The sequence below is a fragment of the Mustela nivalis genome, assembly GCF_964662115.1.
Source record: "Mustela nivalis genome assembly, chromosome: 13".
Classification (NCBI taxonomy): Eukaryota; Metazoa; Chordata; class Mammalia; order Carnivora; family Mustelidae; genus Mustela; species Mustela nivalis.
Window position 1 is genome coordinate 25518680 of NC_139032.1, and position 25288 is coordinate 25543967.

Sequence of the window (25288 nt, forward strand, 5' to 3'; positions counted from 1 at the left end):
ATAAGAGATCACAAGTAGGCAGAGAGGCAGGCAGAGAGAGGAGGAGGCAGGCTCCCTGCTGAGCAGAGAGCCCGATGTGGGGCTCAATCCCAGGACCCCGAGACCATGACCCGAACTGAAGGCAAAGGCCTTAACCCACTGAGCCACCAGGCGCCCCCATAAAGGGTTTTATAACCTGGGCCCTTCCCACCTAAGTACTGGGTCCTGCTTCCCCTGAATTGCTTCTGTATTCCATAGCTCCCCACTTGAGCACTTTCAACCATAACCCCAAATAGTACTGATCACTATGTAAGTACTCAAATAAGCTGATTAATAACTTAGATAACTGAGGTGTCTACAACTAGAAGCCAATATTTTATTCTAATCATTTTTTCCTAGAATTATACAGCCACAAGGCTAGAGAGAACTTTAAAGCTTACTGAGAGTTCAACTATTCACCCCATATCTGACTCTCATCTATAACGTAACTTCTGCTGAAACACTGGTAGCAGGGGCCCTCACAAGCCCTGGGTCCTCGAAAATCATCTCTGGCAGTTTTCACTTTAACCTTTCTTTACATTCCCATAGACTTCTCTGTAGTCCTACTTGTAGAGACAAAATATAACAATAACGATAAGCCTTCAAATTTTTAAAAAAATTTTATTTATTTATTTGAGAGGAGAGAGAGCATGAGCAGGGAGAAAGAGAACAGACTCCCCGCTGAGCTTAGAGGCTGACACAGGGCTCGATCCAAGCTCCCTGAGATCATGACCTGAGCCAAAGGCAGATGCTTAACTGAATAAGCCACCCCAGCGCCAAAAGCCTTCAAATATTTGAAAACAGGCATCATGTCCCCTCTGAATCAGAGTAAGTCCAGAGTTACTTCAGATGTTCACCAAGGTCCTTAAACTACCTGGTTCTCTGAAAATAATCTAATTTGACTTAAAATCTTGTACCCAGACCTGAACTTGATGTTTCACATCATCATACAGAAAGATAATCTCCTACTAGTGATGCATTCGATTTGGATTCATCAGATACGCTATAACATTGCTCAAGTCATTCACCATACACTGTACAAATTTTGTACAAAATTTCAATCAACAGTTCCACAAAGGTTTATGACATATAATTTGTCACTTTGCTACCGTGACACTGGTGTATCCTGCTGGAACGAGCTGCACAGCAAAGGAACCTGGTCTAAGCTAGGCAGACACATCTTCTCTGAGTTCTGCTGTGTTCATTCTTCACCCTGAGCAACTATGTATGCAACGAATTAAAAAGGAAAGCAAAACAAAAATGAAATATCACAAGCCTTCCTGTGATGTAAAATCTTAGTGAAACTGTTAACATGTAGTGTGGGGTTATGCACAGGAACTTTGTGACACAAAAATGTAATTCATTCAGGAAAAAGCAAGATTTTACAGATATTTCCACTTTTGTGAAGTTGGAGATTGCAGAAGATTTTTAAAATATATACGTCAAGAATACTTTGGTTGGGGTGCCTGGGTGGCTCAGTGGGTTAAGCGTCTGTCTTTGGCTCAGGTCATGATCCCAGGGTCCTGGGATCGAGTTCCACATCAGGTTCCTTCCTCTACAAGGAGCCTGCTTCTCCCTTTCCCTTTGTCCACCCCTCCCCCTGCCTGTGCTTACTCTCTCTCTGTCAAATAAATACAATCTTTTAAAAAGAGTACTTTGGTTGGTTTTCTTAGCATACAATTAAGTGAAGTACCAAAAGTGATATTAGGGATGCCTGAGTGGCTCAGTTGGTTAAGCCTCTGCCTTCAGCTCAGGTCATGATCCCAGGATCCTGGGATCGGGTCCCTCATTGGTCTCCCTGCTCAGTGGGGAGCCTGCTTCTCCCGCTACCCACCGTTCCTCCTGCTTGTGATCTCTTTCTCTGACAAATAAATAAAATCTTTTTTTTAAAAAAGTGTATTAGTTTACCCATTGCTTTTTTCTTTTTTCTTTTCAGCGTAACAGAATTCACTGTTTCTGCACCACACCCAGTGCTCCAGGCAATGAGTGCCCTCCATAGTACCCACCACCTGGCTCCCCCAATATCCAATGCTTTTATTTCTGGTCTACATCATATTTTATCAAATCTGAAATGCTATCAATTGTAAGACACACCATTATTTTTATTCTATCAAGAAAGAAATAAAGCCGTCAAACCATGACATGCCATCAATTATAAAACATACCCTGCCATCAAAGATGATAAACTGTGAAAAAAATGTACGTATTACGATCAATGAAACAAGCCAGGTTTTCATCGGCATTTGTGATATTATATTATACCTAAGCACTGATTGGGACCACCTCTAATTTTTTCTTTCCAAAGTGCCCTGCATATGTATAATACTGGCTCTTGGCTTCCAGTGTATCATATTTATCATGTTAAGAAAGTAGAAACCTGGGGCGCCTGGGTGGCTCAGTGGGTTAATCCTCTGCCTTCGGCCCAGGTCATGATCTCAGGGTCCTGGGATTGAGCCCCGCATTGGGCTCTCTACTCGGCAAGGGAGCTTGCTTCTCCCTCTCTCTCTGCCTGCCTCTCTGCCTACTTATGATCTCTCTCTGTCAAAGAAAGAAAGAAAGAAAGAAAGAAAGAAAGACAGAAAGAAAGAAAGAAAGAAAAAGAAAGTAGAAACCTATTGTATTTTTTTCTTTAAGCTTAAGTCAAGATTCAATAGATAAGTTTTTGGTACTACTGAGACAGAGGTGTTTTTTCTCTTTTTTCCTGTTAATTTGATAAATAATTTGGAAACTTTTTCTTTTATTTACCTGTAAACTGGTAAATCTGCAAACAGATTTCATTAGGAATTCTGCATGAGTAAATATATCCTATAATTCCATTTTCAGATTAGGAAATAATTGAAAACAAATGTGTAATGATAGGAAAAGGTACACAACTGTATGCCCCTAGGATAACTATTATTCAGCTACTAAAAATCATGATGTCATAAGAGAATACTTAATGACTGTCAAATGTTCATGATATGTTGAGAAAAGGCAGTAATGAAAGTATATCCATAAATATAACAAATAATACTTTTAAAATTAAATAAGAGCTTTTTGCTCTTTCCCTCCAATATGAGTAAACAAGCATAGAAGAAATATTTCCTTTAAAAAAAAAACATTTCTGGGGCATCTGGGTGGCTCAGTAGGTTAAGCCTCTGCCCTCGGCTTAGGTCATGCGCCATCTCAGGGTCCTGGGATTGAGCCCCGCATGGGGCTCTCTGCTCACTGGGGAGCCGCTTCCCCCTCTCTCTTTCTGCCTGTCTCTCTCCCTACTTGTGATCTCTGTCAAATAAATAAATAAAATCTTAAAAAAAAATACATTTCCAATGAAGAACAGAACAAAAGAAATATTTCCTCATATGAGGACTACTTGCACTTCAAGAAAATATCAGAGCTAATGAACTCTAAAAGAAATTAGCAGAGCTAGAAAATATTAGCTAGACTTCTACCAAGGAAGCAAAACTCCAGGGAGAAAATAAAGTGGCATTTCAGATGTCCTCTTCACTGTAATTCAGTTAGTTCTGGTAATCAGTACGAAACCCTCGCCTCACTCTTAGAACAATGGAATAGTAAGCAGGACAGGGCTGGCCATACAATGTGTCTTCCCATGCAACCCTGCCTTCTCTCTCTGCTGCAGCAACCAGCCCAAACAAGAGAGGTGGCCTGGATTCCTGGACACACGCCAGGAGAAAGAGAACCACCCTCATCCCCCAAGCTGCTGATCCTATAACTTTTGTATTTTCTTCCTTTCCCCACCTTTTAGTGGCTAACAGGGCTCTTTCGGGGTAGAAAGAAAATTTTAGAAAACAAAACAAAACTAAGGATTTTGCTCTTCTGAAACTATAACCATGGAACTCATTACTCCAGTCATGTCTGTTTCAAGTCTAATCAAACAGCTGGAGGTAAGAACCCCTAAGGGCCTAACCTTTTTCAAAAGCCCACAGAGGTCTATCTCCTCAAAGACTATATGCGCGTGTACATGTGTATGTATGAATGTCGTAAAAAAAGAAAAAGACTGAGAAAGCTTAAGTATGTATGACTTTTGTAATCAGGGGGAAGAACACCCAAATGTTATTTTTAAAAAACAAAAGAATAGAAGAAACGGAAAATTCTTTCCCATTACTTGCCAATAGTTAATTAATTACAGAAGATATATAATTTTTTTAAAGATCTTATTTATTTGACAGAGATCAGAAGTAAGCAGAGCAGCAGGCAGAGAGAGAAGGGGAAGCAGGCTCCCCGCTGAGCAGAGAGCCCTATGTGGGGCTCGATCCCAGGACCCTGAGATCATGACCTGAGCCGAAGGCAGAGGCTTAACCCACTGAGCCACCCAGGTGCCCCAGAAGATATATAATTTTATAGTTGAATTAAGTTATCAAATTTGTATCCTGCAAAGAATGTGCCCTTTGTCATGTTCCACGAAAATTTATCATGTATTTAGCCATAAAGAACATGTCAATAACTCTACAAAGTAAAGCTGAGATTAATAATAACAGTGACTTCGGGCGCCTGGGTGGCTCAGTTGGTTAAGCGTCTTTTGCCTCAGGTCATGATTGCAGGGTCCTAGGGTCAAGTCCCACATCAGGCTCCCTACTCTGTGGGAAGCCTGCTTCTCCCTCACCCACTCCCTCTGCTGTGTTCCCTCTCTTGCTGTGTCTCTTTCTGTCAAATAAATAAAATCCTAAAAAATAATAATAGTGATTTAAATGTTAAAACCCAATCACTCAGAATAGGTGAGTACTCTCAGGTAAGAGGAGCATCTATCTGTCTTGCTTGCTCTGAGGCCCGAGCCTGGGACACAAGGGATGCAACCTGAGTGCATGTGCCAGAGATGCAGTGTGCCAGTTTCCAATTCACTATCTCATGTAAATCCTCTACACCCTCCTTAAATCCCCCCCAGGTCTGACAGAAAAGGACCCTGGGGCTCACACAGGTTTAGACATATGTACTGCAGGCCTATGCACAGAGCTGCTCACACCCCAGCCTGCCTGAGGGCACAGCCTCTGACACCTCTCCTACTACTCACCCCTTTAACTGTAACCCTCAGAGACCCAAACAAGTCATTTCCCTTCATAAAACTAATCAATAGAAACCAAAATTCATGAATCTGCTACTTAATCTTTTTCCATTAGAGATTTCTATTGCCCTAGAGATTTGTCTTCCTTTTTTCTTTTTTAAGATTTTATTTATTTATTTGTCAGAGAAAAAGAGCACAAGCAGTGGGAACAGCAGGCAGAGGGAGAGGCAGATTCTTCACTGAGCAGGGAGCCGGATGCGGGGCTCAATCCCAGGACCCTGAGATCATGACCTGAACTGAAGGCAGGTGTTTAACCAACTGAGCCACCCAGGCGTCCTGAGATTCCTTACTTTTCAAGAAAAATCTGTGTGCATGTATTTACCACCCATGCAAATATTTATAAACAAAAATTAAAATGAAACTTCATACTAATCCTCAGAGACTTGATTATGTTAGCTTGGCAAGTCCGAATAACACATAAATGTCACTTTGAAAATAATAAAACAGGCCAAATAAATCAAAATAAATACCCTCCAATCTTCCCACAACCTTGGTGTGGCTAAAGAAAAAAAAAATTCATGAAGCTATCAGACTAAAGCGTGTCAGAAAATACGATGGCAAAGGATAGCTTTTTCTCCTCGGTGAATAAAGACATCATCTTCAAGTATTTCTTCCAAATATAACTATACATTCTCCTATTTATTAATTTATTATTTAAAAGAAGCCTGATGAAAAAAGAAAGAATATGCATAAAAGTCCATGAAATCAAACAGAAAAAAAACCCTGCTGAGATCATGCAAATACACTGTGATATCATAAAGAATATTTTTAAAATCTCAAATCAGAAAGAGATCAATGTCTCGACATTACCTTCCTGGAACCTGGTCTGGCTGGAATATAAATGTAATGTCCCAGACGAGAATCAAAGGGTACAGTGCATGGCCTCTTCGTGGCTGTCCTGGTGTCTGGTCCGTCTCCACAAGGTTCCGTAGCTGAAGAGGTCATTGACAGGTTAAGTTTTGATAGTTCTTCGCTCAGTTGATCCACAAGAAGTTGTTGTTCTATTATTTTTTCATTCTTTGTAGAAAAGAGATGCACATTTTTAAAATAGAGAACCTCTGTATGTGTGTAATGGTTAAAAATAAATTGTACATTGCCCCAAACCACAACTACCTTAACAGCACCAAAAACTCTCATTTCTCCACTGGTGAGTTTTCTGATGTGATGCTCACCAGCATCCAGAGTCGTTCTGAAGGCTAAAAACTTTTGAAAAGGAAGCAACAAGAGACAGAGAGCCTGAAGAGATAACTACTCAAAGAAAATGTCCCACACACTGTGATTGGTTGGTTTGTCATCCTGAAGCACTCTGATTTGTTGGTCTTTATAAGCGGTTGGCCTTTCTGAGGGAAATCCAAGTGGTAACAAGAGAGAAGAAAGTTGCAAGTGGACAAAGAATTGCAAATGGCTGAGGTGGCAGCAAAGGAGACGAGCTGGTGACAGGTAGGGTGAACTTTTGAAAGCCTTCCCTCAGTGCCAAAGAAAGCCCAAGCACAAAGAGATAAAAGATAGGTAACTGATAGTCCTGGGAGAAAAAAGAACTTGGAAATCAAAAGCTGAACAAATTGTGTATCAGGAATGTGTGTGTGTGTGTGTGTGTGTGTGCGCGCGTGCACATGCACACGCACGTATGGCTTAGCTCTCTATGTGTCCTCTAAAGAAACTTTTTTTCAGGTATAACCAGCCCAGCAAGCTTTAACATCAATTTTTGTTTTATCAGTACAAAGTTATGTAAATAAGAAATTGCCATTCATCTTAATACTTCACATGTACTACAATGTTCAAATGCGGGGGGGATAACCTAAAAGTTTCACAGTGCTAATGCTAAGCTATAAAAAGTCGACCTTATAAAAAATTCACGCATTCAGATAATTAAAGTATATGCCAATGGCATATATTGGAGTGTTTGTATTTTCCGGGAAAGTCAATTATATTAGACTTCATTCAATCAAGAACGTATGGTATACACTCCAGGAAAACCACCAAAACCATAAAGAATACAAGTGTAAAACCTGAGCTCATGAAGTAAAAACAGAAAAATTAAAAACGTACAATGAATCCAAAAGAAGATAAGAAAAGAGAAAAAAAGAACATAGAGCAGGATAAGTAAAGGGACAATGATGGAATTACAACCAAAATATGAGTCATTAAATTCATAAGTGAACTAAGTAATCCAATTAAAATATTATAATTCATCAGAGAGGATTATAAAATTATATAACTTGCTGCTTACTAAGAAACACCACTAAAATAGACACACAAAGATGAAAAATAAGATGGAGAAAGACACATTATGTAATATTAATCAAAAGAAAGCTAGTAGGGCTATGTGAATACCCAACTAGGATTTTAAGGCAAAAACCACTGGAAAAGGTAAAAAATATTAAAAAGGGGGACTGGGTGGCTCTGTGGTTTAAAGCTTCTGCCTTTGGCTCAGATCATGATCCGAGGGTCCTGGGATCCAACCCTGCATAGGGCTCCCTACTCAGTAGGGAGCCTGCTACCCCCTCCCCATCTGCCTCTCTGCCTACTTGTGATCTCTCTCTCTGTCAAATAAATAAATAAAATCTTTAAAAGAATATTAAAAAGTTGAATTCACCAGGATGATGTAACAATCATGCATTTCTATGTACTTAATAACATATCTTCAATACGTAGAATGCAAAAACTGTCAGAACTATAACAAAAAGACCCCAAGAATTAGTAAAAATATAGATGTGAAGGGGCACGTGGATGGCTCAGTCGGTTAAGCATCCAACTCTTGATTTTTGACTCAGGTCACGATCTCAAGGTCATGAGATCTAGCCCTGCGTGAGGCTCTGCACTCAGTGCGGAATCTAAGATCCTCTCTCTCCATTATGAGGCAAAAAAAAAAAAAAAAGATTCTCTCTCTGCTCCCTCAGCCCCCTGCCCCCACTCATGCACGCACTCTCTCTCAAATAAATAAATAAAATCTTAAAAAAAAAAAAAGGAGAAAATGTCCATCACCAAAAAAGTCCATCAATAGTAGAATAGAGTCAAGCAGAGTCAATTATCATATGGTTTCACTTACTTGTAGAGCACAAGGAATAACACAGAGGACATGGGGAGATGGGGAGAAGTGAGTTGGGGGAAATCCTAGGGGAGATTGTGAGAGACTGTAGACTCTGAGAAACAAACTGAGAGTTTTGGAGAGGAGGGGGTGGGGGATGGGTGAGATTGGTGGTGGATATTAAGGAGGGTACATATTGCATGGGAGCACTGGGCGTGGTGCATAAACAATGAATCTTGAACACTGAAAAAATAAAATAAAAATTTTAAAAAATAGTAAAATAGAAATATAAATTGCAATATATTTATACAATGAAATCTTGTATAGCTATAAACTGTAACAAGCTATAGTTACTTTGTGGATGAATCAGAACAAAAAGATATTCAATAAAAGCAACTAGATACTAAAGAATATACATACTGAATGATTAAATTTATAAAAATTCCAAACTGTAGTGTTCAAGGATACATAGTAAAACCACAAAGCAAAGCAAAGAAAGCATTACTCTGAAGTAAGGAACGTGACTCTCTCTGAGCAGGACGAACTAAGGACTTCTGAGGGGCTGACAGTTTACTATGTTTTTTTTTTTAATTTATGTTTTTAAGTTTTTATTTAAATTCCGGTTAGTTAACATACACGGTAATATTAGTTTCAGGTGTACAACAGAGTGACTCAACACCTGCATACAATAGCCGGAGCTCATCACAACAGGTGCATACCTTAATCCCCATCACCTGTTTCCTCCGTTCCCCCCACCTCCTCGCTGGTAACCATCAGTTTGTTCTCTATAATTAACAGTCTGAAAAAAAAAAAACAAAAAACAGTCTGTTTCTTGGTTTGCCTCTCTCACTCTTTTTTCCCCTATGCTTATTTGTTTTGTTTCCTAAATAGGAGGCTAAGACAGAAAAGTTGACAGATTTAACCAAAGTTAAAGAGCAAATCACTAATGGGAGCAGGAAGGGATGATCTAATAAATTTTAAAGTTTGTGTCTACCTTCCAGCTCTTATCACCATCACATTGCCTGTTACCTTGGCAAACAAGAGAATGGAAAGACACAGAGAAAATGCAACCACCATACAGTGTGCAAATTAAGTTCCTGGATATCATCTTCCTATTTGTGAAGGATAAATCAGGGTAACAATAAAAATGTTTTCCCCTTACACGGATTTACAGGGAAAACTCATAACACTTTTAGTTGCCTGAAACTGCAACTGAAACCTATTTTTGTAAACACTCCCAATTATCATTTAAAATGCTCCTGTTACAGAGTAGAGAGCCCAGATATGGGCCCTCAACTCTATGGTCAAATAATCTTCGACAAAGCAGGAAAAAATATAAACAGTGGAAAAAAGACAGTCTCTTCAATAAATGGTGCTGGGAAAATTGGACAGCTATATGTAGAAGAATGAAACTCGACCATTCTCTTACACCATACACAAAGATAAACTCGAAATGGATAAAAGACCTCAATGTGAGACAGGAATCCATCAGAATCTTAGAGAACATTGGCAGTAATCTCTTCGATATCAGCCACAGTAACTACTTTCAAGATATGCCTCCAAAGGCAAAGGAAACAAAAGTGAAAATGTACTTTTGGGACTTCATCAAGATCAAAAGCTTCTGCACAGCAAAGGAAACAGTCAACAAAACAAAGAGGCAACCCACGGGATGGGAGAAGATATTTGCAAATGACAGTACAGACAAAAGGTTCATATCCAGGATCTATAAAGAACTTCTAAAACTCAACACACACAAAACAGATAATCATATAAAAAAATGGGCAGAAGATATGAACAGACACTTCTCCAATGAAGACATACAAATGGTTATCAGACACATGAAAAAATGTTCACTAGCCATCAGGGAGATTCAAATTAAAACCATGTTGAGATACCACACCTTACACACCAGTCAGAATGGCCAAAATTAGCAAGACAGGAAACAACGTGCATTGGAGAGGATGTGGAGAAAGGGGAACCCTCTTACACTGTTGGTGGGAATGCAAGTTGGTGCAGCCACTTTGGAGAACAGTGTGGAGATTCCTTAAGAAATTAAAAACAGAGCTTCCCTATGACCCTGCAATTGCACTACTGGGTATTTACCCCAAAGATACAGATGTAGTGAAAAGAAGGGCCATCTGTACCCCAATGTTTATAGCAGCAATGGCCGTGGTCGCCAAACTGTGGAAAGAACCAAGATGCCCTTCAACGGACGAACGGATAAGGAAGATGTGGTCCATATACACTATGGAGTATTATGTCTCCATCAGAAAGGACGAATACCCAACTTTTGTAGCAACATGGACGGGACTGGAAGAGATTATACTGAGTGAAATAAGTCAAGCAGAGAGAGTCAATTATCATATGGTTTCACTTATTTGTGGAGCATAACAAAAAGCATGGAGGACATGGGGAGTTAGAGAGAAGGGGGTTGGGGTAAATTGGAAGGGGAGGTGAATCATGAGAGACTGTGGACTCTGAAAAACAATCTGAGGGTTTTGAAGGGGAGGGGGGTGGGAGGTTGGAGGAGCCAGGAGGTGAGTATGAAGGAGGGCACGGATTGCATGGAGCACTGGGTGTGGTGCAAAAACAATGAATTCTGTTATGCTGAAAAGAAATTTTAAAAAAAGAAAATACCATTTAATAGATTATTTATTTTATTTTTCTGTGTTCTTTGCATCATCTTTGAATATTGTATCTCATATATAGTGGCTACAAAAAATGTATTGTGTATTATTATTCACTTAAAAATAAATAAAAGTTTTGTCAAAATAAACAAAAACAAAAACAAAAAACAATGAATTGTTACACTGAAAATAAATAAATTAAAAAAAATTTTTTAATAAATAAATAAAATGCTCCTGTTTAGTGAAGTACTGGTTCAACTAAATCTACTGCTTTAGATAGGTTAAGAAACTCTACCTGTAATCTATTCACTTTCTGTGCTTCTTTCAAAGATACCACGTGGCCTTTGTTTTCCTGGACCATCATTTGCACTTGGTTCTTTAGTTCCTTCACCTCCAGTTCTCTCTGATGAAACACAACTTCATCGGCAGCCAGCGCACACTGGGAGGAGGGAAAGAGAGCACAAGAGATTCACCATGGAAAACATTCAGAAACTGGGGATATGGGGGGCCTGGGTGGCTCAGTGGGTTAAGGCCTCTGCCTTCGGCTGGAGTCATGATCCTGGGGTCCTGGGATTGAGCCCCGCATCAGGCTCTCTGCTCAGCAGGGAGCCTGCTTCCCCCTCTCTCTCTGCCTGCCTCTCTGCCTGCTTGTGATCTGTGTCTGTCAAATAAATAAATAAATAATATTTAAAAAACAACAACAACTGGGATTTATTAACGATTTGACGTTTCTTGAAATTTTTCTTATCCTATTCACTTTCAACATTTTTCTCTCCTCGTTAGGAGAAAGAAACAGTGTCGAGGACCTAGCATGACTATAACCTAAGAATTAATTACTGTAATGATAGAAAATTTTTCCTGGTTTTAGTTCCTGATTTTTATTTTTATTTTTATTTTTTTAAAGAAAATCCACATTTGGCCAGTAGTGTTTTCTTTTCTTTCTTTTTTTTTTTTAAGATTTCATTTATTTATTTGACAGAGAGATCACAAGTAGGCAGAGAGGAAGGCAGAGAGAGAGAGAGAGGAGGAAGCAGGCTCACCGCTGAGCAGAGAGCCCGATGCGGGACTCGATCCCAGGACCTGAGCCGAAGGCAGAGGCTTTAACCCACTGAGCCACCCAGGCGCCTCTAGTTCCTGATTTTTTTTTTTTTAATTTTATTTATTTGACAGAGAGATCACAAGTAGTCAGAGAGGCAGGCAGAGAGAGAGAGAGGAGGAAGCAGGCCCCCTGCTGAGCAGAGAGCCCAATGCGGGGCTCGATCCCAGGACCCTGGGATCACGACCTGAGCCGAAGGCAGAGGCTTTAACCCACTGAGCCACCCAGGCACCCCATATTGCTAATTTTATGCACTTTCACTATGAAGAGATATTTTGAAGAGGTCTAAAAATATGGTTAAACAAAGGGTTTTCTTAATTTCGAGTGAATTGTGCCTGTTTTCAAATAAACCTGGGATATGCAAATAATACTTTAAAACAATTTTTAAATTAAATAAACAGAAAGAAATGTAACATTTGTCAAGAATCTATTCTATGCTAGATAATGACTTGACATTATAAAAATATCTCACTGAATAGACAGGGTTCCTTTTTCATGAAGAAATTAAGAGATTAAGGCCTCTCCCCCAAGATGACACAGTAGATAAACTAAACGCCTGATCTTCTAGTCCAGGGCCTATCTGGATCCAAAGCCCATGCCCTTTCTTCTAAGCTATAGGAAAAGACAACAACAAGTAGCTGATTTGTAAAAATGAGTATTCACTTTACATAAGATTTCATTCACAGAAACAAGCTATGTATGTGACTTCTCAAGCAATGGCATCAGGGTAGATGGACCCCCGCACTGAGAACCCACAGCCTGAGGCCTGCCTTGATTTTGCCACAGCCTCATGGTAGCACTTAGCGTAAGGCCCTTCTTTGCTCTGCTTAGGAACCTCAAATGACCAAACAAGGAAAGGACACATGACCCTGTTAGTCCTTATTGACTCCACATGTGTATAGGACCTATGTGACTTCTTTCATAAAATAAGCTATAACTGGGATGGCTGGGTGGCTCAGTGGGTTATGCCTCTGCCTTCAGCTCAGGTCGTGATCTCAGGGTCCTGGGATTGAGTCCTGCATTGGGCCCTCTGCGCAGTAGGGAGCCTGCTTCCCCCTCTCTCTCTGCCTGCCTCTCTGCCACCTTGTGATCTCCCTCTCTGTCAAATAAACAAACAAAATATTTAAAATAAATAAATAAATAAATAAATAAAATCTTTTAAAAAAATAAAAACAAAAAAATAAAATTGGGAAATACTGAACATTCTGTCTCTCACTTGAAGATTAATAGCATCCACTAGCACTTTCAAGGTCCTGAGAAGTCTTGGGTTCTCTCTAATCTAGCTAGCATTCCCGAAAATCATTTGTTCCTGATCCCTTTTTCACCAAGACTGTTAATATCTTTGGAAAGTCTTAATCTTGAACGTATCATCTCGAGCAAGTGTAATTCAGGATTTCTAACAGATGGAGAGAAAAAGTTAGTACCCACCCCAACCTCAACCCAGGGGTTTTATGGGTTTCCACTTTCAGGCACCTTAGTAGCAGGAAGGAAAAACACTTCCTACTGCTAACTCCTACGGTGCCCCAAAGTTCAAGCTTCCCATCAACCATACTTCCCATTCTGCCAGTGTCTTATACCAAGGAGGAAGGGCCAGGCCTACCCTATCTACAAGGAAGGAAGGGCAGAGTCACTACTTTAAAAAAAAAAATCCGTAATTTTAGAGGTATTACTTTAAATGCTTATATTTAAATATCAGAAGCTCTGAGATAGAACCAGCAGTCCTCATAGGATATTCAGCAAAGACCCTTTTGGCATGTCCTTTAGGTGCTTTCAGGGCATCCAAGAGATCAAAACTATTTTCCTAATAATATTAAGGCAATATTTTCCCTTTACCATGCTGACATTTGCACTGAAGGTACATAAGGGTGGGTAAAACTGCTGACTCCTAGCGTGAATAGAACACATGTCACTAGACTGTAACCAGGAGTCACTGTCTTCCTCACTGCCATGCACTCACAATACAAACAAATGCCAGCCTCACTTAAGAATATCTTGATGGGGGCACCTGGGTGGCTCAGTGGGTTAAGCCGCTGCCTTCGGCTCAGGTCATGATCTCAGGGTCCTGGGATTGAGTCCCGAATCAGGCTCTCTGCTCGGCAGGGAGCCTGCTTCCCTCTCTCTCTCTCTCTCTGGCTGCCTCTCCATCTACTTGTGATTTCTCTCTGTCAAATTAATAAATAAAATCTTAAAAAAAAAAAAAAAAGAATATCTTGATGGGGTCACCTGTGTGGCTCAGTGGGTTAAAGCCTCTGCCTTCGGCTCAGGTCATGATCCCAGGGTCCTGGGATCGAGCCCCACATTGGGCTCTCTGCTCAGCAGGGAGCCTGCTTCCTCCTCTCTCTCTCTCTGTCTGCCTCTATGCCTACTTGTGATCTCTCTCTGTCAAATAAATAAATAAAATCTTTAAAAAAAAAAAAAAAGAATATCTTGATGGGGTCACCTGGGTGGCTCAGTGGGTTAAAGCCTCTGCCTTCGGCTCAGGTCATGATCCCAGGGTCTTGGGATCGAGCCCCACATCGGGCTCTCTGCTCAACAGGGAGCCTGCTTCCTCCTCTCTCTCTGCCTGCTTCTCTGCCTACTTGTGATCTCTGTCAAATAAATAAATAAAACCTATTAAAAAAAAAAAAGGGTGGCTCAGTCATTAAGTGTCTGCCTTTGGCTCAAGTCATGATCCCAGGGTCCTGGGTTTGAGCCCTGCATCAGGCTCCCTGCTTAGTGGGAAGCCTGCTTCTCCCTCTCCCACTTGCCCTGCTTGTGTTCCCTCTCTCACTGTGTGTCTCTCTGTCAAATAAATAAATAATCCTTTTTAAAAAAGAAAGAAAACCATCATTTCAAGGGAAATAACAGTATTTGTTGCAAATGATAAAATTCAAGTTTCATGCAAAAATTAGAATTTTGGAATACATTTCCGCTGCAAGTCTGACAAGTTCCAATACTTAAAGACCCTGCTGGTAAGATCAGTAGGTAAAATTAGTGAATGTAATTACTTGATACTGTCTAATGATAGGCATCAACATTTGGAAGATCTGCATAATTTAGTAAACAAATATTTTCCACATGACCAATAAGTGACAATTTAGAATCATGTGATAAAAGATCCAAAGTACAAGATACAGTAAACTTTAAGGTATAAATATTAATGTAACAAAGACAACTTCAAATTCCACACGGCCAGTAACCATTAGGAAATCTCTACTGGTTGAGTTTCGGTGTAATAGCAAAGACAAAATATCCATAAATTATCTGAAAAAGCCATTAAAAGAGTCCTCGCTTCCAACTACAAATCTATATGAAGCTGGTTTTTCTTCATGTACTTCAACTAAAACAACATATTGCAGTGAACCGAAAGCTGAAGCAGATATGAAAATCTGCCTGCCTTCTATTAAGCCAGACATGTAAAGTGTGAAACAATTCCACTCTTACTAACTTATTTTGTTTTGGAAAATAGTTATCCTTCATGAAAAAAGGTTATTTATTTAACATATAATCAGGCTATTATTGTTAGTTTTGAGCAAGTTAATTGTTTACATTTTTGTGTTTTAATTCTAATGTGGTAAATATTAATAGATACAGTCCTCATAAACAAAAGCTCTTTAGAGGACCTCATTTTACTTTATCTTATTTTTTTTTAAAAGATTTTATTTATTTATTTGACAGCAAGAGATCACAAGTAGGCAGAGGGGTGGGGGGAAGCAGGCTACCCGCAGAGCATAGAGCCCTGTGCGAAGCTCCATCCCAGGACGCTGGGATCATGACCTGAGCCAAAGGCAGAGGCTTTAACCCACTGAGCTACCCAGGCGCCCCTAGAGGACCTCATTTTAAAATTGTAAAGAAATCTTGTGAACAGGGTTCCTGGGTGGCTCAGATGTCCTGTTTTCAGCTCAGGTCATGATCCCAGGCCCTGGGATCGAGTTCCGCATCAGGCTCCCTGCTCAACGGGAGCCTGCTTCTCCCTCTCCTGCTCCCCATGTTTGTGCTCTCTTTCTCTTTCTCTGTCAAATAAATAAAATTTTTAAAAAGAAAAAAAAAAAATCTTGTGACCAAAAAGTTCAAGAGCTGCTATAAAAGAGGTTTCTTTCTAATACATATAAAAAGGTCTTGAGGAAAGATTTCTAACCAGAAAACTATGTTTTTAACTATACATTTTCCTATTTTCAAAAACTGGCAGAATATCCATTTGTGTACCAGACCCCCATGTAAGGAGGACTGGATGTATCTTGTTTCCCATGATTTCCCCAGTGATTTAAAATCTTCCCATACTGTGTCTGAATGGAAGGTGAGAAGCGTAACTCTGAACTCAACGTACGTTTATATAATATGAATACGTATACCTACCTCCCTTAAATACTGTCAAATAAGATGATTTCTTTGCTTGTTCAAAAAACCCAGCCTTCCACACTCAAGGGATGAAGTATTTTTTTCCTTCTAGAACCACTGACCCAAAGAGGATTAAAGACTCACTAACGTACAACTTCACTTTGTTTTCTGAAATTGTGTTTCTCTTCATCCTCTAAATCAATGAGCAGGTCCACAAGATTCTGCTTCATAAATATACCAAGTGAAGATATTAAAAGAGAAATGAGAAAGAGCTGAGAAGGTGTGAAGTAAGAGGACAAAGCGGTAGGAAAAGGGAAGTAACTGAGCAAAGGCAAATGAGATTTCACACATAATCCTTTCGAAAAACTTCTGAGGTTCCAAAATGACCCTTGCCCCAGTAAAAGGAGTCATCCAACAAGCCACCAACAAAAGGCATCCACGTACCTGGCATTTCTTCAGCTCTCGCTTCAGCTGGAGGACAGTAACGTGCTGAGGCCCTTCTCCCAGGCTGCCGAGGCCGTGGCTCCCTCTGAAGGAGGTGAACACCGCCTTCTTGACCTCCTGAGTCATGTTCAGCCACTCCTGCAGTTTGTGCAGCTGCTTTGGGTTCAGTCGGACGGCCTCCTTTAGGTCCACCAGGAAGGTAACGGCCTCCTCCACGCAGTTCTGGTAACTCAGACATTCGCCTTGCAGCTGGGCCACCTGCTCCTCCAGAGAATGGATCCTGTTTCTCTCGGGAGTCTCCTCTGGATGGATCTGGCTGGTTTGGCTGATGCTAGCCTGTTGGCTTTGCAAAGCTTCTCGAAGCAACTTGATTTCAAACTCCATTTCGTCCATTCGGTCTGACTCGGGGCTAAAGTTTAAGGTGGGCTTGTTTCTAATGTTGCGGGCTCGGTTGGCATATTTGAGGGAATTTAAGGACTCATCAAAATCTGAGGAGGATGGGCTGACACAAGTGATCATGACAGTCTTGGCGCTGCCTCCCAGGGAATCTTTCAGAAGCCGGGTAATTTTCGCGTCCCTATATGGAATATGTGAACTCTTCCTGCGGGGGTCCCCGAGAGCGCTGATGACGTTGCCTAAAGCCAGCAACCCGCTGTTGATCTGAATGGATTCTTTGAACCGTTCGCCAGTATTCCCTGTTTTGGTTACTCTTTCGGAGCCAGCCAAGTCCACAAAGTGGAACTTTGAGACAATCTGCCGATGGGAGTACCACGATCCGTCTTCACCTGCCTCTATGTTTTTCTCCACTTGACAGATGCTGATTGTAAAAATCGCATGTGATCTACTGGAGTGCTCGTTCATTTGCGTGGTCCCTGTATGCCTGGCTGCATTCCCCATCTCCAGGAGACTCATCACCTCATCTGCGCTCTCCACCTGGCATTCTTTGGCCCCAACAATCACTTAAAACAGCAACGGCAAATTTTTAAACCAAATTTTAATCAAAACCCAATTATAACAGTTAATATTGCCTGAACTGCCCAGGCTAAGAAAAGCTCTTAAAAATAAAAAAATCAATAGCACTTCAAACAATAGTGACATCAGCAACTTCATTAAGTAATTTTAGATAATCTCCCAAAGGAATGATTTTAATAGCACTCACTTTGATGCTTACATTCTAAAAGAAGTAATATATACATATATTTTAAACAATCTGGTTTCTTTGGAGTCACACTCAATTCTTTAAGATGGCTGACTAAAGAAAAACTCTTTATTCCAGTATTTTGACTTGCAGAGTCTAATAGACTTACTAAAAAAAAAATAGATCAAACAGAAAACTCAAAAGAATTAATCAGTAGTAGATTAATGAAGAGAAATTCATGTCTTTTGAGTTTTGTTAATATTCAAGTCATCCTTAGGCTTATGGTTTTTGGTATTGTGTGGTCATGACCAATGATAAATGACAACTTCAGTGTAAACAAAATTGGTTATTCATCTTAAAAATAGGTATGCCCTACGTAATAGCAGAGTACAACGTAAACAAATGTGATGGCAATTAAAAAAAAAGTTTCTATTTCAAGAACAGCGGAATAAGAGCTGCAAATAAGCCAAAGCTTACTGCCCACATTATTTGTTTATATTCAAACGTATTTCAAAAAGCAGCAGGCGGATTTGGGATTTGAATCAGAGCAGTAAAGCTCCTGATTCTGTTCTTGAATCAGTGTCTCATTTCCTCTTTATACAGATCCTGTCATGTCACTGTCTTCTTGAAAAATGATCATTTTGGGGGCGCCTGAGTGGCTCAGTGGGTTAAGCCTCTGCCTTCGGCTCGGGTCATGATCTCAGGGTCCTGGGATCGAGCCCCACATCGGGCTCTCTGCTCGGCAGGGAGCCTGCTTCCCCCCTCTCTCTCTGCCTACTTGTGATCTCTCTCTCTATGTCAAATAAATAAATAAAATCTTAAAAAAAATGATCATTTTGCTTTCATTATTTCTAACATGACACCTTAACAACTGAGAACATTTAAAGTTCTAGTACCTATACTACAAATGGGGAATGCTAAAAGATCAGCAATTATAAAATATGACAATGTAACTGTAAAGCAAAAAGTAACTTTCATAAATTTTTCCCGTTAGGCTACAGCTTAGCACTATCTCTGGTCCTCAAACCCAGCTGCAAATCACCTGGAAGTTTTATAAAAGAGGAAGTAGCAAGGCTCAGGCCCCATTCCAAACAAATTCATGAGAATTTCTGAAAAGTGGGGCCCGAAAGACAGTATTTCTTAAAAAGCTTCCACTATGATACTGATGGTGCAGCATCCCAGGCTGGATACGAAACATTGCTTCACACACAGGAAGTAAATAAATATGTCAAACAAATACACTTCGGTAGTGAATGGAACATTACATAAGACAGATGCCCTTTGGTCTTAAGACAATTTGTTGCATCTTCCCCAAACTTTTGCAGAACTGCTATTAGCTATTAAGTTTATCAGGAGGGATAGTGTATACTTCTGCATTATTTGACTCTTCTACAATAAACATGTGTCATATTTGTTATCTTCTTAAGAGAAGATAAAAACACTCAATAATTCTATTTTATATGATACAGAAGCTCAAAATGTTGGTCTGAAGTCTGTCCAGAAAAGGGAAACTATACTGAATTATCTACTAAGACCATAAACTACTATGTCTGCTTTCTTTCTAAAAATAACAAAACAAAAACCATTCTCTCCAAACATCGAGGAATGCCAGGGCTGCCAAGACAAGGCCAATTAAGAGATTAATTAATTAATTAAGAGATCATTGCCCCCTGCAGGCCCTCTGAATGATCTTACTTTCCTAACTGCTAGGAAATTTCCTCAAGGAGTCAGTGACTCCTCAGGTGGGATCCTTTATCTCCAAGAAGGGTTCTACCTAAGTATCTTTTCTAAGACAGAAACACAGCCAAGTCAGTATTATTAATAATAGTGAAAATCTAGAAACAGCTTAAATGTCCAAGAATGAAACAATAATTTTAAAAAGCATAATACATTCCAAAGACAAAATTACCACATGACCACGAAGAGTCATAAGTTTGAAACGGTGTGTGAAAATGCCCACAATATAAATATTAAGTGAAAAAATAAGGAACAATGTTACACATCAGGTTCTAAGTATATTTTTAAAAAATTTATATGTGCACAGAAAAAGAAATCTAGAAGGAAACACACCAAAAACAGAAGTTGTTCTTTCTGGGTTCTGGGATTAAAGATGATCTTCAACTTTCTTCCTTAAACTTTCCTATGTTTTCAAAGTGTTCTATGCTGAACATATTACCCTTTAAATCAGAAAAGCAGAAAGTGTTATTCTTTAAAATACTTATATTTTGACCCAACTAACCTTCTCCTATTTCCAGACAAATGGATATTTAATGAAATTAACAGGTTGTTAGCATAGAAATTCAGACCAGAAGAAGCACAACGATGGACAGTGTCAATATGGAGAAGAAAACATGTAAACAGTGCAAATTTTAAAAAGAGAGAGAAAGAGGGAGGAGGCGACAGATGTGGTGGGACAAAATCAAAGAGGAAGAAAGGAGAATTTTGGAACAACTTGGACAAACACCAAAGGAAGAAGCCATCCCCACTCTGGGGAAAACTCTGGGAGAAAAAAAAAAAAGCACGAAAACTAATTTAGCCTATTTCAAAGTCTTGCTGGAGATCAACTCAGAGCAGGGGCAATTATAGAAAATAAGTACCTTGAATTACATCTTATTAACTTAGTGAACTATGTTTCACCTGGGTGATTTAATGGATATTGGTAATCAAAAAGTTACCCAATTTTAAAGTAAAAACAAATGCATTTTGCTTCGATGTCTGTTTTAAAGATTCTTTGGAATACATCCCGAAACTCAATTAAATCACATCTATTTGCTAATGAAGGCTATCAGTTAAGTAGGCTACTTTACCTGTGTTTCCTTTTTCGTCTTCTCGAATATGAAGATCCTTCATTGATGTTTCCAATTCTAGAAGATCTCTTAGGTCTTCCTTATATACTTCGATATAAGACACTTTAATACTAAAATCAATGCTAGGGTTCTCAGAGATGTTTTGAAATATTTCTTGGATAGCTCGAGGAATGATACCCTTTTGTCCTTCCACAACTGAAGCTAAAAATTTAAAGAAAGGACATGTGAAAATTAAAATATAAGAAAGGCTAAAACCCTACATTTACAACATATTTTTATATAACTATATTATAAATTTTTAAAACCATAACTTCAAAATTCATGTGTAAAAGTTTCCACAATTTTTTAAGCAGTTTTAAAAATTTTAAATAAGCAGAAAAATAAATTGAGACTTAAGGTTAAATATGTTAAGCCAATTTAGAAACCTACCCACCATTTGTAGCATCGTTCCATGGGAAATACATTCCAAGATACAAAAAGCTGGCTTTCAAATGAACCTTAAAAACAGCTTCCAGGTTGAAAATTACCAATGTTTAGATCTTGGGCAGCATCCTGAAAATCTGAACCTCTATTAACTTGGACTGCCTTTCACCTAATTTAAGATGCAAGACTGCCATCATGTGGCAAGTAAAGGAAGCTACAGGTTTTTCTAATACAAAGGAAAAAATGAAGATTGAAGATTCTTTCCTTTTTTTAAAGATTTATTTTACTTATTTTAGAGACAGTGTGTGTCATACACAAACACTGAATCATAGAACACTACATCAAAAACTAATGATGTACTGTATGGTGACTAACATGTCATAAAAAAGAATAAATAAAATGGAATCATACCCCAAAAAAATTGTTTTAAAGAGAATCCGTGTGTATGTGCAAGTGGGGAGAGATTCCCACCTGAGTGTGGATCCAAGAGGATCCCAGGACCCTGAGATCATGATCTGAGCAGAAATCAAGAGTTGGTCACTTCACCCACTGAGCCCCCCAGGCAACCCTAAAGATCCCTTTTTTGAGAGTTTCCAAGAACTAGCCAACAGCATTATGTATAAATTACAGTGCAAAACATGTTTTTTAGATTAGCCAGAATGTAAGGCTGATTTGAAATAGCTCATTCATTCCCTATGTCAACAGATAACAAAGAACAGTAATTTTAAAAAACTTACCAGAATGCTGATTTTCAAATAATATAATAAAGTTTCAATATGTATTTCAGTAAGCTAAATATCACACTTTTCAATGTTATACTTACATTCCTGAGACAGACTGTTTCAAGAGAGAGAACTTGTAAAGTTTCATATCTCAACAGCCATTATTTAGCTATTATGTTATTTATAGAACACACAAGTGTTTCTAGAGAATGTATGCCTGGTACAAGTCAGTAAATCCAAGGTTCTGAGAAGTAGGAAAATGAATATTAGTAAATAAGCACCATATTGAAAAATAAGAGATTATTATTCTGCCACAGTGCCTAGCATGGTACCCCAGACACACTACAAATACTCGACAAATTATTTATTGGAGAAAAAAAACCAGAATTATTAAAAAATCAAACAGCAGATGATTGATCAAGAATTGGGAGTCCTTAAAAGCCTGGGAAATAAAAAAATGCTTAACGATTTCACCAATATACCAAGAAATGTAACTTCAAACAACAAAGTATAATTTTTCACCTATCAGATGACCAAAAAAATATTTTGGATTTATAATATCCAATAAGTGACAAGGATACAAGCAAATGGCTTTCATATATTGGTGGTAGGAATTACAGGAATTTGGAAGCTGATTTGTCAGTATCTATTTCCCTTTAAATGTGCATTCACTTTAACTAAAAAAATCCACTTCTTTTATCTGTTTTATACAAATACTAACACATGGTGCAAAGTTAAATATACAAAGATATATACTGCAACTTTTTTATGATAGTATAAATCATAAACAACCTAAATAAATGTCCATTAATACTGGAATGGAGGAACTATGATCCATTCAAACTATGGAATATTATATAGTCCAAAAAATGAGATGAAATTCTATGACCTATACAGGAAGTAATGGAATATTTTATATTGTCAAATGCAAAAATAAAGTTATAGAATCAGAGGTATAATAATTCATTAAACAAATAAAACAAGAAAAAAAACTACATGTGTATTTCTAAAATGCCTAGAAAAACATCTAGAAAGAGACCCATATAAAATTTCTAATGGAAAGGGAAAAATAAGAAACAACACCACAGATAGACAAACATACATAACAGAATACTATGAAAACCTGTATGACAATGAACTGGACAACTTAGAAGGAATGGATAAATTCCTAGAAACATATAACCTACAAAAACCAAAACAGGAAGAAATAGAAAATTTGAACAGACCAATCACTAGCAATGAAATTGAATCAGTAAGCCAAAAACTCACAAAAAACAAAAATGCAGGACTAAACAGCTTCACAGAAGAATTCGACCAAACATTTCAAGAGTTAATACCCATTCTTCTCAGGGCACCTGCGTGGCTCAGTTGGTTAAGCATTTAGCTCTTAATTTCAGCTCAGGTCATGATCTTAGGGTATCAGGCTCCCCACCCAACAGAGTCTGCTTGTCTCCCTCTCTCTCTTGCTCTCATTCTCTCTCTAAAATGAATAAAGTAATCTTCGGGAAAAAGTTAATACCCACTCTTCCCAATCCATTCAAAAAAACCAAAATACAAGAGGAAAGAAAACTTCCAAATTCAAGCTTTAAAGCCAGTATCACCCTGATAGCAAAACCAGATAAAGACACCCCCCAAAAAGAGAACTAAAGGCCAATATCTCTCATGAATATAGATGCAAAAAATCCTCAACAAAAGACTAGTCAATTGAATCCAATGATAAAATTTAAAAAATCATACCACCATCAAGTGGGATTTATCCCACGATCCCAGTGTTCTTTAATATTTGCAAAACTATCAATGTCATACATCATATCAATAACAGAAAGGATAGAGACATCTGAGTGGCTCTGTTGGTTAAGCAACTGCCTTCGGCTCAGCTCATAATTCTAGGGTCCTGGGATCCTGCTTCTCCCTCTGCCTGCCTCTCCCCTTGCTTGTGCTTGCGTGCTCTCTTTCTCTCTGACAAATAAGCAAATAAAATCTTAAAAAAAAAAAAAATAACAGGGGCACCTGGGTGGCTCAGTGGGTTAAGCCACTGCCTTCGGCTCAGGTCATGATCTCAGGATCCTGGGATCGAGCCCAGCTTCGGGCTCTCTGCTCCGCAGGGGGCCTGCTTCCCTTCCTTTCTCTCTGCCTGCCTCTCTGCCTACTTGTGATTTCTGTCAAATAAATAAATAAAATCTTTTAAATAAATAAATAAATAAATAAATAAATAAATAACAGTAAGGATAAAACCACAGGCTCATTCAATAAATGCAGAAAAAGCATTTGACAAAGTGTAACATCCATTCATGATTTAAAAAAAAAAAAAAAAAAAAAACCTTCTGCAAAGTAGGTCCAGAAGGAATATATGTCAACATAATAAAGGCCATCTATGAAAAGCCCACAGCCAACATCATAGTCAACAGTGAAAAACTGAGAGTTTTCCCCCTAGGGTCAGGAATAAAACAAGGATGTCCATTCTCACTACGTTTTTCAACATAGTACTACAAGTCCTAGCCTCAGCAATTAGACAACATAAAGAAATAAAGGGCATCCAAACTGATAAGGAAAAAGTAAAACTCTCACTATTTGCAGACAACATGATACCATATATAGAAAACCCTAAAGATTGTACAAAAAAATTACTAAAACAGATAAATAAATTCAGTAAAGCCTCAGGATACAAAATCAATGTTCAGAAATCTGTTGCATTCCTATGCACTAATTATGAAGCAGCAGGAAGAAAGTTAAATAATCCCATTTAAAAATCCCATTTAAAATCCCACCAAAACCAATAAAATATCTAAGAATAAACTTAACCAAAGAGGGGAAAGACCTATACTCTGAAAATTATAAAACACTGATGAAAGAAACTGAAGATGACACAAAGAAATGGAAAGACACTCCATGCTTATGGACTGAAAGAAATACTGTTAAAATACCCACATTACCAAAAGCAATCTACACATTCAATGCAATACTGTCAAAATACCACCAGCATTTTTCACTGAACTAGAAAAAAACAATTCTAAAATTTGTATGGAACCACAAAAGACCCTGAAGAGCCAAAGCAGTCTTGAGAAAGAAAAACAAAACTCTAGGGTATCACAATTCCAGTTATATTCAAGTTATATTAAAAAATTTCAGCAATCTGGGGAAAAACTGAGAGCTTTTCCTCTTAGGTAAGGAAGACAGCAGGGCTGTCCACTACCACCAATACTGTCCAACATAGTACTAAAAGTCTTAGCCTCAGGAGTGAGACAACAAAAAGAATTAAAGGCATCTGAATCAGCAAAGAAGTCAAACTCCCACTCTTTGCAAATGATATGACGTTTTACATGGAAAACCGAAAAGACTCCACCCCAAACTGCCAGAACTCATACAGAAATTCAGTGACATGTCAGGATATAAAATCAATGCACCGAAATCAGCTGCATTTCTATACACCAATAACAAGACAGAAGAGAAATTAAGGAGTCAATCCCATTTACAGTTGCACCCAAAACCGTAAGATACCTAGGAATAAGCCTAACCAAAGAGGCAAAGAATCTGTACTCAGAAAACTATAGAGTACTCATGAAAGAAATTGAGGAAGACACAAAGAAATGGAAAAAGTTCCAGGCTTAT

At 38.7% G+C, this 25288-nt stretch overlaps 1 protein-coding gene across 2 annotated transcripts in view; it reads right to left on the reverse strand.

Annotated features, from left to right (window-relative positions):
- KIF27 (kinesin family member 27) overlaps positions 1-25288 on the reverse strand; it is an 87125-nt gene that overhangs the window by 47386 nt on the left and 14451 nt on the right. For both annotated transcript variants that reach the window (XM_082695216.1, XM_082695215.1), the window contains exons 3-6: positions 20535-20735; positions 16590-17548; positions 11028-11171; positions 5888-6094 (exon numbers count right to left, since the gene is read on the reverse strand). In XM_082695216.1, the coding sequence (XP_082551342.1) occupies positions 5888-6094; positions 11028-11171; positions 16590-17548; positions 20535-20735 (1511 nt within the window). The remainder of the gene's footprint in view (positions 1-5887; positions 6095-11027; positions 11172-16589; positions 17549-20534; positions 20736-25288) is intronic.